Source organism: Topomyia yanbarensis, chromosome 2, assembly GCF_030247195.1.
Source record: "Topomyia yanbarensis strain Yona2022 chromosome 2, ASM3024719v1, whole genome shotgun sequence".
Lineage (NCBI taxonomy): Eukaryota > Metazoa > Arthropoda > Insecta > Diptera > Culicidae > Topomyia > Topomyia yanbarensis.
Window position 1 is genome coordinate 14,860,458 of NC_080671.1, and position 16,676 is coordinate 14,877,133.

Here is a 16,676-nt window from a genome sequence, read left to right on the forward strand (position 1 = left end):
AAATACTGGCTCTCTAGATGCACAGAAAGCATGGAGAAGTAACCTTCTACTTCAGATAGTTCCTGTATAATCAGGTTCGCTTCAGACAGCACCTACATCGGTTCGGATACGCGGTTGCACCTTTATATCCAGAGCACTGATGGCACAATTAAATCTGTACTGAGAGTTGAAAAATCTTTCCTTTCTGTACTCTTCTATAGAAAAATTTGTATCGGATTCTGTACCCAAACAATAGCAAGGTTGTTTTGAAAAAATCAGTTTTCTTATTAATATTTTTCATTCGGGGAAATCAAACCAGAAATTCCAACACCCATCGTTTTTTTTTGTTTGAGCTGGAATTCCGTATGAAACCAGTTAGAATTCCGGATGAGTTTGACTGGGTAATGTCAATAACAGCTCCAGCTCGAACTCCCGCCGCCACTTTGATTGCAGCCTAAGGCCGCTTACAGAGTGGCGGCGAGAAACTGAGAGAAGATTCGCTTGACTTTCACTCAGATATCATCCCTTTGATTTTCTGGAAGCAGGTTTCTCGCATATCGCATTCTAATGTCAGCTTCAGTCCAAACTCAGTCAGTACCAACTCCACTTCAAATTCTCGCCATCACTCTGTCAGCGACCTAACTCAACGTTTACCTGCTGTATACTGGGATGCATCGCAAGGTTAAATTATTTTACTCTGCTGTCATGTACAAAATCTGTACCAATCTGTACTTTTATACAAAAATCTGTGATCTGTACCGTACAGAATCTGTACCAAAAACGTTTCAAAAATCTGTACCTTTCTAGATAAATCTGTATTTGTGGCATCACTGATCCAGAGTGTGTAATTGTCGAGGACACACTAAAGCACGTGGTTTTTGTCTGCTCGAAAAAAAACACGAGTTACACAAATCCGGAGAAAACGGAATATCGATGTGACGAGAAAATCAGCTTGATGGCACAGAGGAGCTAAAGAGCTCATGATAGCTTACAAAGAGAAAACCAAATGGCTTATAATTACTTAAGCAAGGCACCGAGGTAATTGGGGAAAATGTACAATCTGTCTCCCACGAAGTAATACTTTTTCGTGTGGAAATTAGACGCCATAAGATCGGCGTTTGTTAGCAGTAGAAGTAGCGTACTCTGTCCAGTCTCTGATACACGTGAGTTTGGCCAGTTCATACGGATTTTCTTTAAAGCGTTAAATTACGTAGAATATTTGATTTCTCACCAAACATACATCGGAACAATATTTTTCTGAAAGTACAATTCAACTACGCAAACAATTTTTCTACATCAAACCAATCGGAATGCAGAACTGATTCCATTATAATTGGTCATGCTTAAAATTAAACAATGCTGCGGCTCTTCTGAACCCCTTTTTTCGTGCTTTTGAAAGACAGCTTTGCAACAATAAAAAAATTTTAAGTAAGAATTTTTAAGAAGTATTCTTAGTAAATAAATTTGATTATTAAATGAAAACATGTCTTCACTGATAGTGTTCTCTATGAATGAACAACTTCCCCTAATGTTTTCAAAATAGTTTCTTGTATTCAATTTAATGTTTTATTGATCGATTATAAAATTTCAGCTATTACATCATAACTAAATACTAAACTTAATATTTTTTCCTTAATAAGAAATGTAGTTGACAACTGTAAAATAATGTACAACTCTTTACTTATCCGTATATCAATGAATCGCGTATTTTTGATCAAACATCTAGAATTTCATCTTCAACTTCCTTAGTTGCTATCCTCTATATGAGTATATTTGTTTTCGTCTTCAAATACTACCAACAGCAAGTATGACTCGAAACGAACAATTCCTTTTCTAAAACAAAACCGTCGCACTGGCTCAAAACCCAACATGTACCTTTCTATAAATTTCGAACTGCATCCTGGCTTCGCAGCCTAAATGATTCCGCTAAAAGTCTCACACGAGGACGTACAATAATCTCTATCTGCTAAAACTTTCCCTTACAACCGACTACATTCCGGTATAAAAAAATAGTTGTACTTCTGCGTACTTTCCTACATCGCATTCATTCGTTCATATTAACTGCTGTTGTTGCAACTGCCGCTATTGTATCATCTCCACTGCAGGCCTGTAATCCTTTTTCTCTTGTTTTCTGTCGACCCGTTCCGCTTCCGAAATTGTGTTTGTACTTGTACAAGTATAGTCTCGTTCCTTCTTGTAACATATTTTTGCACTTTTGTCTTCTGTTTAACGGTGTTTTCCCGCCTCCGTATCATCATGAATAAGTACACTATTGAACCTTGACGTTGGCTTTGTTCAACTATGCTAAGTGTGATAATCATTTCCTCAATAATTTGGAAGGTTTTTGAGCGGTACAGCAAAATTGCGTTAAATTAGTAAGCTGCGTTGCTTTTGGCATTTTACGACGAGAATTAGATTTTTTCACTTTACCTCACTTAATAATTGATATATTATTTTAAACGCCACCGACAATGGTTGTACAATAATATTCTGCGCTTTTTTCGCTTAAAACAATTAAGCACGTTTAAACATATTTTTCAAATTCGATTTCCAAGATAACAATTAGATACCAACAATAAAGCACCATGCGTTTCCACCACTCCATCCTCTCGGTGGAGATGCACGATAAGCGGTTGAATGTGCTCCGAAGAAATGTGCGAGGATTCAATTTTTCACCTTTCCATTATTTTTTCTTCTTCCTATAAATCCATTCCTTGACATAAGAAGCAGCAGCCGCAACAGCTAGCAGCCAGGAACATTCAAAGTACTCGCAACAGACCGTCGACAGTAAAGCTTTAACCTTTCAGACCTCGTCCCCGCTGGGAGTATCATGGCCGCAGTTCGATGAACACGAATCGTTTTGCAGGGTTACTTTCGGTTCCAGTGGGATTTCCTGCTGGAATGCAGTAGTGGATGTTGCTGCGCTGCATGCCGTCGTCATTGGCGGTGGTGGCTGGAGACGATTGGAATCCCGTCGATCGGCTGCAAGTGGGTGGGAAAAAAAACACAACGCTCATTAATATGTGCTCTTGGAACGGTTTTATGATGTCGGTCTAAAGAAAAGGAAGCGAATGATATACAGTTGTTCTTACCCAACGGGACCAGCAGTTTCGGTTGTAATGGAAACAATAAATCCACGTTTCCGGTCGTTGGCTGCCGGGGTTGCAGAGAGCTGAGCTGGGGAACATTAATAAAGTCACCTGAAGTCCAGGATGGAACCGAGGAAGACCCAGCAGCATAAGATGAAAGCGAATATTTATTTGATTAATTAGGGTCGGTTAATCACAGTTTGGACGTGAACATGGCGGAGGGAGTGGGAGTTTGTTCGGAACGTACCTTGCTGCATTATGGAGGGTGGTTTCATCACGGCCAATCCCGGAACCGATGGCCCCTGCAGTGTAAGACCTATTACGTTCACACCATTCACGTGCCCTGTTTGAAGAGGAAAAGAAAAAGAATGGGGTGAGAAACGTAATGAAATAAGATATGATAATCAATCGCATGAAGAATGACTAGCAATTGGTGTGGAGTCTTGCTTCCGGCTTCCGTATCCGACATCGTCAATTTTTTGCTTCGTTGGACAGAGCGGCGTTTCAGGCTTCATTGTTCTCATTAGGAGCGTACTTTTTGGATGGGGTATTCTGCCAAGTAATGCGAGAATTGAGTGGTGCTGAGAGATGGAGTGAAACAACGATTTGGATTGCGTCTGCACCATCCGGGAGGGTAATGGAATTGGCAACGTGATAATGGCAACTGGTGGCTGATTAAGTGCATGATGAACGTCGTGCGTCACGAGATTAGGTGATTTTTTTTGCGCGGATCGATAGATATGTTCAACGGAGGTTTAACGTGTTGGTAATAGAGCAAAAAATATTTACAAATTTATTGGGTTGCATTGTTTCGTATACCTACACATAATTTATGCACCAGTATGTTCGAAAGTTCTATTCATTTGCGGGTGAGTCTTCGTGTATCGTCCAAAAAGGCCTTTGATCCGTCTTTTGTAGAAGTGCCGTTTTAGTCTAGGTTATCATCGCATTTGATGTCTTGGATTGGAGAGCTCTGATTTCTTGAGAGCAACAGCAGTTTCTTCCAATTTATAATTCGATTTTTTTGGTTAGAGGAGCTGGGTGTTAGATTTAGAAGTACGTGGTATAGTCCTTGTTTGTGGAACAGTCTTCGTAGTATAGTTTAGCTAAATATGTGGCAGTCCACATCTTGCAGAAAAGGTTTTATGTCATACTGTGTTGCGTTACGGCTTCGCCTCATCAGAAACCAACACTAACTTATTGTCGGAATAGATTAGCGCCGGCTTGACGCAAATCCCTTAAAACTGAAACACACTTTGTGTTTCAATCGAACGACTGATCAAACATGATGTCCCGTTCGAGCAGAAGTTCTGTTTGTGTGTTTTAGTTTTAGTTTGTTGTAGTTTTAGTTTTAGCCCTTAAAGGCGCAAATCATTTTTTTTAGAATTTTGTGAAAATCGTCTAACAGCTATATCACATTAATACAATAATTTTTAGACGATTTTCAGGATGTTGTTTTAAAACAACATTGCGCATTTAAGGGTTAAGGGATTTGCGTCAAGCCGGCGCTAATCTATTCCGACAATAAGTTAGTGTTGGTTTCTGATGAGGCGAAGCCGAAACGCAACACAGTATGAAATAAGGATTTGTGCCCTCCTGTACAAAGACTGGTTTTTACCAACAAATTTTCACCATAGCTAGAAATTTTGGTTTTTACCAAATTTTCCTCCTTTAGGTGAAATATAGCATAAGGTTTTATGTGTTTAACAATATTTCACTTAGGAAGCAGGTGACATGCACATTTTGGTTATGAAAAAATGTGCAACATTTTTCTTTTTAGATTGTCCATATCTGTACTGTGGATGACGTCTAAAGCAACTGACTTGTCCCGAGTGAAAATTCAGAAGCTCTGGTTTGCTGCCGAGAATACGAAAACGAACTGCCAATAAGTTGAATCTGTCCAAGTTTTTCGTTCAGAGAGCCAAGGACCGGGAGGGACTGTATACGCACAAAGTGCAGAAGGCTCCAAATCGCAACAAACTGCAACATAAGGTGGGAAAGTGACGGTCCCGGCAGCTGCACATCAAGCTTCTGGGGCTATTATTTTTCACCGCCCAGCACAAGTTTAACTTTCCGGAGGAAGTAAGGAAGCACGAATGTTCAAAGTTTGCCAATAAATACATGATTTGGTAAGCGATCTGCTCATGTGGCAAACGGTGTGCGACGTTCGTAACTACCGGGACTGTAAACGGTGAGATCTACCTCAAGGACTGTCTACAGAAGCGTCTGCTTCCTCTGTTGAAGGAACACGAGAGCCCTACGATCTTCTGGCCGGATTTAGCTTCAAATATTGTCCTGGAATAATATGAAGCCAACGGGGTCACTTTCGTACTCAAGGATATGAACCCACCCAACGCACCGGAACTAAGGCCCATCGAAAAATACTAGGCGATCATGAAGAAAAAGTAGGTTTCCGTACAGAAGATGTTGTACAGAACACAATGAGTGGCGTTAAGCGTAGGGTGCGAACGTACGGTTATGGTACTGAAGTTGAATGAAATAAATATGCCAAAAGCTTACTAATGGGTTATATATTATTTTCTGAAAGCTTGAAAACGATCGGTCCACTAGATTTCCGTGATGCAATTTGATGTGTGACACCCTTTACATAGCTCTTTTTTATTTAGACTAAGCAACTACAGACTATTTTTTGGTTGGATGAGATAAATTTCCCTGCTTGCCGTAGTTCAATTATGGTACTCCAATTGTGTTTAGAGCTGTGATATCCCACATACTTTGCCCTAGAGGATATTTCAATTACCGTTTCTTTGAGTGAATGTGTTGATATGGAATACTTCCTTTTTTCGAGTAAATAGGATTATGATTGTTTAGGGGGTTCAGACCCTTCTTTTTACACTACTTTGAAGTAAAGTTTAATGTAGATTGCATTATATTTGAGATAACACAGTCACATTTCCCCTCACGAAGATTACAGCGTCATCTGAACATCCAATCACTTCACATTTCCTGCTTTAAGTTAATGATCTACAACTACTGGCCACAATAAGAGCAATAGAACTCCGCCTTTATGGCATTCCTTGTATGTTTTCATAGTCAGTGTCGTGTTTCTAAGCGTGCTCGTTGTTTCACGGTTTATAAGTATTCAGTTGATCCAATTCCTTCTGTAAATATCAAACCCATGTTTTGTCATAGCATTTCGCATTGAACTATGGGATGCATTTTTAAAAGTTCCTTCTATGTAGAAAAAAACTGCAAGTGTGATTTATTTTTTATTTCTATTGTTGATTTGTTGCTCTGATATGCAAATTGAAGTTCGCTTAGCGGAGAATAATTCAAGTACTCTTCCCCAATGTGTAAGTCACAAGTGTGTGTCACAAGGATAAGTGTCACAGCCCTCTTAAGATGGGATGCCGGATAAACAATCAAAGTAAGTTCGATGGTGCGGCACAGGAGAACGAGGATTCTATTCAGTAAACCTAGCTGGGGGTACCTAATTCAAGTACCACTTCTACCTATTACAGTGGCGGCTGGAAGGCAGAAAATTCTGTGGAGTTTATTGTGCTTCATGAGCAGCAGCAACGAGTCATTAGATGGATGCCGGTGTGTGACCGTATTTGCGTGGATAAAGAACACTTCAACTATTGCTTGATCAATACCTACGAGCCTACAAACGACAAATGATATGAATTATTTGGACCTCGAGACAAGACTTTCGAAGAATGCCCGAAACATGACGCAAAATTCATCATCGGGGACACAAATGCGCAGGTAGGGAGCCACGAATACTTTTATTCGGTAATTGGCATGCAGAGATTCACTTTCACATTCCGTGGACGAACATTGACTCTGTCTATTTTTTGGCATTGAGTAGGATTCGTTCAAAACTGTTTAGCATAACCGATTTCAGCTGTGAGGAAACCATGCAACTGAACATACAGCGATAATCGGCTGATGGTCTGATCGGCAAACTTGAGATAATCTGAACGCGGCATGGCAGCAGGACCAGAAGGTCATCAGTACAAAAGTTACACATGGAAACCAGCGGAACAGTTGATTTAATACTGTGTGCTACAGAGCGACGGACAAGAAACATCAGGGCAGAAGCCTTTCCTTTCCGAGTTCAATTTCCGAATGAACTAAAGGGCAATGTTCTCAGTGCGTCTATTTGGCCGACTGAAGCACTCGTTCGTAAATTGAAATTCGACCAGCCAAGGGATATCGGGATGCACCTCGCTTGTATTATCAGTTGGGGCTGAAATATATTTTCATTATTTCATTTGTTTCCGAAAATTCTAGTCTTACTTGCAATTTTCAGTAGAACAATCAACCGAATTTAACCTTAGGGCCTTAAAGTGTAACCTTAGTAGATTGCTGTGGAGAGGTTCTGCTTGACTACCCAGCTATGAAAACTGCTGTCAGCTGATACAACTGGAGCTTCTGTATATTCAAAGGAATACAGCAAGAGCTTTGTTCATCGCCGACACTTTGTAAGCTCGTATATATGCCTCAGCCGTTTTGGAACAAATCAACAAAAATGTCGCATCGATTACCTTTCCGACGCACTAACTATAGTAGACATAGATGGCATACCAGCAATGGCGGTCTACACAGACTTTTCAACCAGGTCGCTTTAGCTTTCGCATTCAACACGTGTCGACTAACTTTTCGTTTAAGATTTTCCAGGCTTTTATTCAGTCTGTTAAAAAACTAGCATTTTTATCGTTTTTTTGAAAATTATACTATGACCATTATTTTTGTGTACGACCTGATTGCTAGAAATATTAAGAACAATATCATTGGGGTTTTTGTATGCCTGATGATGTGGAAAACAATAATTGCAGCGTGTAGCCGTCGGAACAGGGAACGGTATAGTGGCAGCCAAAAAAAAGCTTCATCGACGTGAGAGGCACAAACTGTATGAGAATTTGGAACGGTGGACAAGCTGTTAAGCCCATTGGCAAGGACGGAATCGCGGCCGAGCTTTTAAGAGTCAGGAGTGACCGACAGTACAAAGAAATTACCTGCTTGATTGAGATGATCTGGTTGGAAGAGAACTGAGACACGTTTACTGAATGCTTTCTCGACGAATACCAAAGCGGGTTTCGAGGAAGGATGATCAACGACGTACCAAATTCTGGATCAATTCCGGGAATACAACATGCAGACTCATCATATGTATGATTTCAAGGCGACGTATGATTCAGTGAAATGTAAGGAACTGTGGCAGATAATTCTTGAACATGGCATTTGAACAAAACCGACTAAGCTGTTTCGTAAGACGCTGGATGGGTCAAAATCAAGCGTTAAAATAGCCGTGTGATACGCGGACCGTTTGTGACGTACGATGGATCGAAGTAGGGCGATGCACTCTCTAATCTATTATTCAGTTTAGCGCTCGAAGATAGAATGCGACGATGTAAGAACAACACGAGATCACATATGTAGTTTCTTGGCTTTGGAGATGATTCATTGTAGTTGATCGCGGAGCAGTAGGAGAGTTTTCAAACCAGAATCGGACTGACTATAAACTCTGGAAAGACGAAGTACATGGTAGCTTGGTAGAGTATGAGGCAGTCCGAACGGTGTCGGAAATCGATGAGATCCGGTACGAGGTTCTCGGCGAATTGATATATCTTGGAACCAGTGTTGCAAATTTTCAGTTCAATCCACCCAACCATGATTCAAAATCAAAGCCTCCCTTTATCATTCACTTTCAAGTGAGCGGCTAAACCATACGTCTGTTAAAAATTTACGATTTTATTCGCGAAGTAAAAGTTTTGTTGCGGCTGCGAATTGGACTTTCTATGGATTGGATAGTCAGTTGAAGTTGAAGACGCACACAAAAATTACTCAATACAAATTGCTAATTCTCCCTGCTGCTCTGTACGATCATGAGAAATGGTCGTTGATGAAAAAAAACTATCGAGTGTTTGGTGTATTTGAGAGAATACAATACTCGGCGGCACAGTAGAAAATGTAGAATAACACAAACCCACAAATCACGAACCGTTAGTCCAATTATTCAAACATGCTGATATTGGATGACTGATGAAACACATAGACTACAGCGGGCTGGACATATAGCGCATGCTGGAAGAGAGACCAGCTAATGTTAAGGAGGCGTCTGGTGTAAAGTGCTCAAACCGAAAGTTATTTTGTTTTACGTTTTTGAAGGCAAGGCAACCATGGATCTTTTGTGCAACATTAAGATCTATTTGTACATTCATTGTGAATGAAAAAAATATGTTTGGTTACGATCATTCCAAATATAGACGTCCAACCATTTCCACGCCGAGAAGCGCCGTGGCGGACACGATAACTGTTGATAAAATTGTATGATACATGAACTTCAATAAAATTTGTTAAGTTTAGACTTATAGTTATTCGATGAACCAAAAAAAAAAAAATATAAAAACGTTCGAGTTTCGGAAAATGGTTTCATGAAAACCGAAAAATCTCGTATTTTACTGTAAAATTCGATCATTCTGCTTCAAAATAAAAGGGACAAAAAATTTTATTCAGTTTTCTGTGATTCATCGACAGGCTACACATTCTCATTAAAATCAATTTGAAAAACGCGGTTTCGAGAAAAAAGCTATTAAAGGGTGTCCCACGTCAAATTTCACCTCGAAAAAATGCTGTATAAAATAACCTATTGGATATTTTCTCCTGAAAATTTGGGTAGAAGTAGTTTAGAGTGTATTGTTTACACTGTATTTTTATCGCTGTCAGTTTTTCGAAAATTGTTGCCGATAGATTGAAATCAGCGTGGGCTATAGCAAATACGTGCGAGGAATGCATGGATGGCTGTTTAAAACAAAAGAAATTTAGCGTGGTCACCAAGATTGCGACAAACCATTCTAGAGGTTCCATACTAACAATTAAACGGATAAAAAAGAAGTCAATTTTTTGCCCACTACACCAGAAGCTAAGTAGAGAACTTGGAACGATGATGATGGTGATATGGTCCCTAATATCTGCTCTGGTTGTTCATCACACGAAAGAATTTTTGTTTGTTTACCTTTACCTCTAACCAACAATGACATTACTTGACCAAACGGATATTTTTCATTGTAATTTCCAAAATTTGAAGACATTTTTCAAGCGTATATTTGTGGAACGATGAAAACATTAAGATCAGATGTTATTTCAGTTCACAATTGAAAACAAAATGCTAACAAAATCTTTTTAGAACTGGCTCCCTGTTATTTGACATTGACAAGTTATAAGCATTGAAAATTTAGCTATTATTATTACACTTTCGGTCTACTCTGAAAAACACACTATTTTTGAGGACTTTTATACTCAAAAATAATATGGCAAATATCTCACTTCAAGGGAGATTAATAACTACAACAATATCATAAAAATCTAGGCTCTTACAGCCTTTTAAGAAAGCATCATTGTTGTACACTTTGCCATTTTCACCTGAGGAATTCCACGAAGAGCCGTCCAATTTTGTAAAAAATCGTGACCGACCATCTTCGATTTTGATGAAAGTTTTTACGTTGCGCCTATGTGGGAAATTAAGTACATTCAAGAGATAATCAAATCATTTTGTCTCAAGAACAACTTTTTAAAAGGGCGTATGTGTTTTTGCGTGCACTACTTTCTAAAAAATATTGTTCAAGAACCATAATTTGTACAGCAAAACTGTTCGAGAATGCGTTGCATATACACTGAAAAAAATGTACCGATTTTCAAAAAATTTATAATTTATATTAAAAATTGAAATTAAAAAAAAAAACATTTTTTTTAATTTTTTATTTTTTGCCAGTGAAAACCTAAATAGAAAAGAAACATTTTAAGTTTTCATGTTGGAGAAGTTATCAATAAAAAAGTTTTTCTAACAATAACTTTGTACATGTTTTTCAATTCTGTACTATTTTACAGACAAAAATATATTTTTTTTTATCGATTGTGATTCTAAATGTCATTTCAAATGAAAATGCTGTTTACATTATGAAAATCGTACAATTGTTGATGGAGAAACGCGAATAACTTATTAAAAGGGCGTAATTTAACGAATTATTACTTTTTGTCTAAACAAAATTTAAAATATCTTGAAAACGACTACATTTTCGAAGATTTTTGTAAAGAGCATTTTGATTCGAAATGACATTGGGAAATCACATTCTATAAAAAAATATGTTTTTGTCTGTAACATAGTATAGAATTGAAAAACATGTACAAATTTGTTGTTAGACAAACTTTTTTATTGATAACTTCTCCATCATAAAATTAGACTTAAAATATTTCTTTTTGCCTTTCTCATATAAAGAAAGGCTATGCAATCACTGTAAAAATCGACATTTTAACCGAGGCCCGGAGGGCCGAGTGTCATACACCATTCGATTCAGTTCGTCGAGATCGGCAAATGTCTGTGTGTGTGTATGTATATGTGTGTGTATGTGTGTGTGTATGTGTGTGTGTGTGTCATTTAAACTCACACAATTTTCTCAGAGATGGCTGAACCGATTTTCGCAAACTTAGTTTCATCTGAAAGGTATAACGCTCCCATAAGCTGCTATTGAATTTTTAGTTGATCCGACTTCTGGTTCCGGAGTTACGGGTTGAAGAGTGCGGTCACACAGCAAATTCCCATATAAACTGGTACCACCATGATGTTCAAATGATGTAAAACATATTAAAATTGATGTAACATTACTCTAGTTTGCGGGTCTGGATCACTAATGATCAATCAAAGTAGCTTTGACCACATTTGCCACCTATGACGGTTCATGACGCTCCCGGGGAACCCGCCAGGTTCCTAAGCTAATATCACACCCATTCCCCAACGAATTCTCTACCGATTTTTACAAACTTGATTTCAAATGAAAGATACAGTAATGCCATTGACTGCTGCTGAATTTCATTCGGTCCTGACTCTTGCTTTCGGAGTTACAGGGGTGTTAGTAAGGATGCACTGGAATTTCCCATATAAATCGGTACAATCGTAATACCTCAGAGGCTAAAAACTATTGAAATGGTCACCAAATAACTTCTAATCGCAGATCTAGATCACTGATTGCCAATCAAACATTCTTTGAATATATTGTCCACTATCGACGATTCCGGAAGTCCGGAATTCCGGGCATATTCCACAATTAAAGTCAAATCGGTTCTTCGGTGATGACTGAACCGATTTTCTCAAACCAAGTCTCAAATGGAAGGCAAAATATGCAGTTGAGTATTGCGTCGCTGCCCCCCCCCCCGTCTTGCCCTTACACCTCCCTCCTTCATCACTCCCCTCCTCTTTGACCACCCTCGCGCCCGCATTTTCTTCATCCATCCCGTATACCGAAATAAGATGAAGGATTTCTGACGCATCCTCCACTCCCACTCTACTAACCCCCCATTCCCTACACGTTCAAACCCATTCCACCAACCTTTCCAAATTATAATCACATGAAGATAACATTGAACTCATGCTTATTAAGCTAATTAAATATTATTCTTTTGCCTTTCTCATATAGAAAGGTTATGCAATTGCTTCAAAAACCGATTTTCTAACCGAGGCCCGGAGGGCCGAGTCTCATATAACATTAGTCGAGTTTGCCGAGATCGCAAAATATCTGTGTGTATGTATGTGTGTATGTGTGTATGTATGTGTGTGTATGTGCGGATTTGTTAACAAAATGTCCACATCGGTTTCTCGGAGATGGCTGAACCGATTTTTTCAAACTAAGATTAAAATAAAAGATATAATATTCCCATAGGTTGCTATTGAATTTCATTTTCAACCGACATCTTGTTCCGGATTACGAGTTGAAGAGTATGGTTACAAAACAAAATTTGTTGATTTGTCCACATCGGTTTCTCGGAATTTTCTGAACCGATTTTGACAAACTTGATTTTAAATGAAAGGTCGATCAGCTGCTGTTGAATTTTATGTGGATCCGAGTTCTGGTTCCTGAATTACAGGGTGATACGTACGATCACGCAGCAAATCCCGATTCTAACGAATTCTGCGATGAATGTAAAAAGGTGAAGTTTTTTCCAAAATGTAAACAGAACTGTTGAATTTGTAGATCTAGGTCACCAACAGTCATTCAAAGTCTCTTTGGCCACACTGTCCACCATCGACGGACCCGGAAGCATCCAAATTCAGAATAACGGTTATATTGGTTTCTCGAAAATAGCTAGACCGATTTGATCAACTTAGTCTCAAATTAAAGGTGTTGCGTCCCCGGAAACTGATATTAAATTCCATCTCCATCCGACTTCCGGCTCCGGAGTTACGGGTTGTGAAGTGCGATCACATAGAAAACTCCGATTCAAACCGATACCGCGATGAATGCAAAAAGGTGCTCTTATATATACTTACCAAGTGTAATAAGAATGAAAGATATTTCCGTAATGTTATATTGTACGAACCAGCTATTAAATCATAGTTTGGAGAAATGAGAAAGGCACAATTGCACCTCTAGGTGGATTAAAACAGGTTTTTATTTAGGTTTTCGCTGGCAAAAAATAAAAAATTAAAAATATGGGGTTTTTTAATTCCAATTTTTAATATAAATTATAAATTTTTTGAAAATCGGCACAATTTTTGTTCAGTGTATATTGTTTTTATAAAGATTAATGAATGCTCTGCAACTCATTCTCGAATAGTTTTGCTGAACAAATTATGGTTTTCGTATTATTATTGTTTGTTCATTGTGCATGCAAAAACACATACGCCCTTTTAAAAAAAACTCTTGAGTCAAAATGGTCTAATAACCTGTGGAAGTCATGGAGATTCATAAACCAAACATAGCTGCAAATTTTTGTTAAAATCGGAGATGGTGGATTTTTATGGTCGGCCACTTCCCAGTGGAATTCTTCCTATATTTAGTGACCCATGTCATACCACACCGTTCCGCAGTATTCTGTGCGATCCAAAGTGTACAAATGATGCTGATATTTTCAGAGGGGGACAACTTGACAGCTCCTATACAAATCGTTAAAATCACTTTTTTTCTGGGTTTGTGGGCCTAAAATGGCCGATCAATCTTTATTCAAGAGCAATATCTAAAAAAAGCGTAAACTTGTACACAGTGAAAATTTTCTTGTTCAGATATTTTTTTACTTTCGATAATTCATTTTTGAAGACTTTTTGGGGGTTTGGTGTCGTTTTGCTATAAGAATAATGCATATGTATTCCGATGTATTATTTTTAAATTATTCATGATTTTTTGGAATCATTGGCATACAAACAAGCGGCGCTCATACTAGTAAGTGATCACCTTCATTTAGTCTTAGATATTAGATATTATTAGTAATATTATTAGCAATATTGTATTGCAACGCACACAACGATACTGGACTGTTTTGCCCCTCTCCGATAAAAAAGGAGCTGTTATCACTTCTGAAATTCGTGGAAACCTTTGCACTGTAAATGTCACAGCACCTATCAGTTAGGTAGATGCTATGCTGTCAGAAAGAAACAATCGAAGTGCGTCTTTGTAAAATGAAAAATAGTAATCACAAAACTAAAGGATTAACGAAAAGCTTTCGAGAATTGTCATATGCGAATGAGAAACATGTTTCAAGGGCGACGGGAGAACAAAAAGTTCACACTAGAAGCGTACGCAAATCAAATCACGCATTTTACATTCACAAAATGTAATCATTTTATGAAACTCCAAAATAACGAATGAACTTGTTTGTATTTATATTAAATTTATTCGCTGTTTTGAAATGATCGTCTTGATTATCTCTTCCGAATGTAAATAAAGAAAACAAGTTCGTAAAAGACGCCACGAAATTATTTTCTTGCATAGAAATTTACAGTATCAGAATTAGTGGACGGCATTCTATGGTGGCGACATCATTCGAAACACGGTGGTTTCAAGCAACTTAGACGAAACGTCAAGTTGCGGGAGGATTGGATATTTCAGATCGCTGGACATATATAAAACTGGTATAAATGATTCAATTTTTATGACGCACGTTGCCGAAAAAAATCTCAAGCAACATAAGGCTCATGAAAGAAAGAAGGACTAATTGACAGCGTTTATTGTTCTAAAATGCACGCTATACGCCAATGCATTAATAAATAATGCTTTCGTTAGACGCACGGAAATTTACTATAACCTCAAAAAGTCCCGGACCTTTATTCAATTCGGATTTCTCATTTCAAATAAAATTGCACATTACTGTTGACTGACCCTTCCTGTCTATAAAAACTTTCAGTTTTTCTCTATCCCTGCAATAGTGACAAATGCTTAATCTCTTTCGAAAGCCAGCAAAACATTTCGCATATTACCCAACGGTGAAAAAGATCTTTCATTACTGCCAAGTGTTCACTTGGCATGCCCAAGCTCATTACCAGTTTTCGTAGCAGCACCCCTCGGAAAAGAAAACAGTCCATTTTCCACTTGAACACACACACCCACTTCCGACTTCCGACCATGTGTTGCTCGGGCTACGACCAGCTACTATATCGGCAACCAAAGCAGAGCACTACAAGCGGCGTCATCTTCGTTGTCGTCGCCATCGTCGTCGTCGTCGTCGCTGGTGTGAACAAAGTTCGTGCCAAGAAAAAGCGTCATCGTTTTTCGTGTCGTACTCTTCCCGCTTTGATGCAACTTTTGGTACTATACTTCTTGACTTCTCGCTGTTCGGAGATAGCCCCGACGCGTCGGTCGGGTGGCAAAGGGTCAGGGGTACCAGAAGGCAAAACTCTCGACTTAAGTTGTGTTTTAATAGTTTGTCGACGATAATTTACTGCTAATGATTTCGGTGGAGAACAGTAAGCACATCTTTCCCGGTAAAGTACAAGGAACCAGCGATGTCAACATGGGAAGTTTACGGAGTGCTGCAAATGTATGTTAGTTTGCGGCTTTAGTTTGGTAAAAGGTGAGCACAGGTTACTAGATGTATATAAAGTTCCCCCCGGGGGAGAAAGCAATTGGGGATTGTTTGTGTAAATAAATTTGGTTTGGTTTGCAGCGTGTTTCTTCGCAATTATCTTTGTACAGTGTACAACTATCTGATTTTCTTTCTTCGCCATTTATAGCAGTGTTTTTCAACCGGGGGTGAATTCACCCCCAGGGCTACGTCAGATTATGAATTTTTACGGGTAAATTTCGACTTATTATCCTACTATTTCAATCGAATTATTGTCTCTATATCATAGAGTCAATAATTCGATAGAAATATTAGGATAAGAAGTTGAAATTTACCTGGAATAATTCATAATCTGACGTACCCCTGGTGAGTGAATTCTCCCCGGTTGAAAAACATCGATTTATAGGAAGCAACAACATCTTACTGATGATAGCAAAAAGTAACGGGTTTAGTCATATGAAGTTATCAATAATACAATAAATTTATTCTTAACATTTTTGGGTTGATATGAAATTTATGGTGTCAATGCAGCAACAATAACGATATAGTAAATAACACAATAAAACGAAAATATAATTGTCATCCTTATTATTAAACTAATCAGCTTATGACCCATAACTGTGGTGGAAAGAATGAAATTTTTACTCAACCAAAATTAAATCATAATATGAGAAAGAGTCTTTTAGTTAAATCTTTTCTTTTATCAAAATATTTTAGACTGATAGCAGAAACTTGCGAAAGCCAATGTGCGAGAAATTATGGTAACCAAACACGCATTTAGTCATCTTACAATCATCCTTTCTCAGTTAAACT

The 16,676-nt window shown here is 38.3% G+C and overlaps 1 protein-coding gene across 4 annotated transcripts in view; it reads right to left on the reverse strand.

Annotated features, from left to right (window-relative positions):
- Positions 1-1,564: 1,564 nt before the first annotated feature.
- LOC131681288 (potassium voltage-gated channel protein Shaw-like) overlaps positions 1,565-16,676 on the reverse strand; it is a 232,776-nt gene continuing 217,664 nt past the window's right edge. For all 4 annotated transcript variants that reach the window (XM_058962016.1, XM_058962017.1, XM_058962018.1 and 1 more), the window contains exons 11-13: positions 3,316-3,411; positions 3,072-3,179; positions 1,565-2,961 (exon numbers count right to left, since the gene is read on the reverse strand). In XM_058962016.1, the coding sequence (XP_058817999.1) occupies positions 2,783-2,961; positions 3,072-3,179; positions 3,316-3,411 (383 nt within the window). In that variant the 3' untranslated portion in view covers positions 1,565-2,782. The remainder of the gene's footprint in view (positions 2,962-3,071; positions 3,180-3,315; positions 3,412-16,676) is intronic.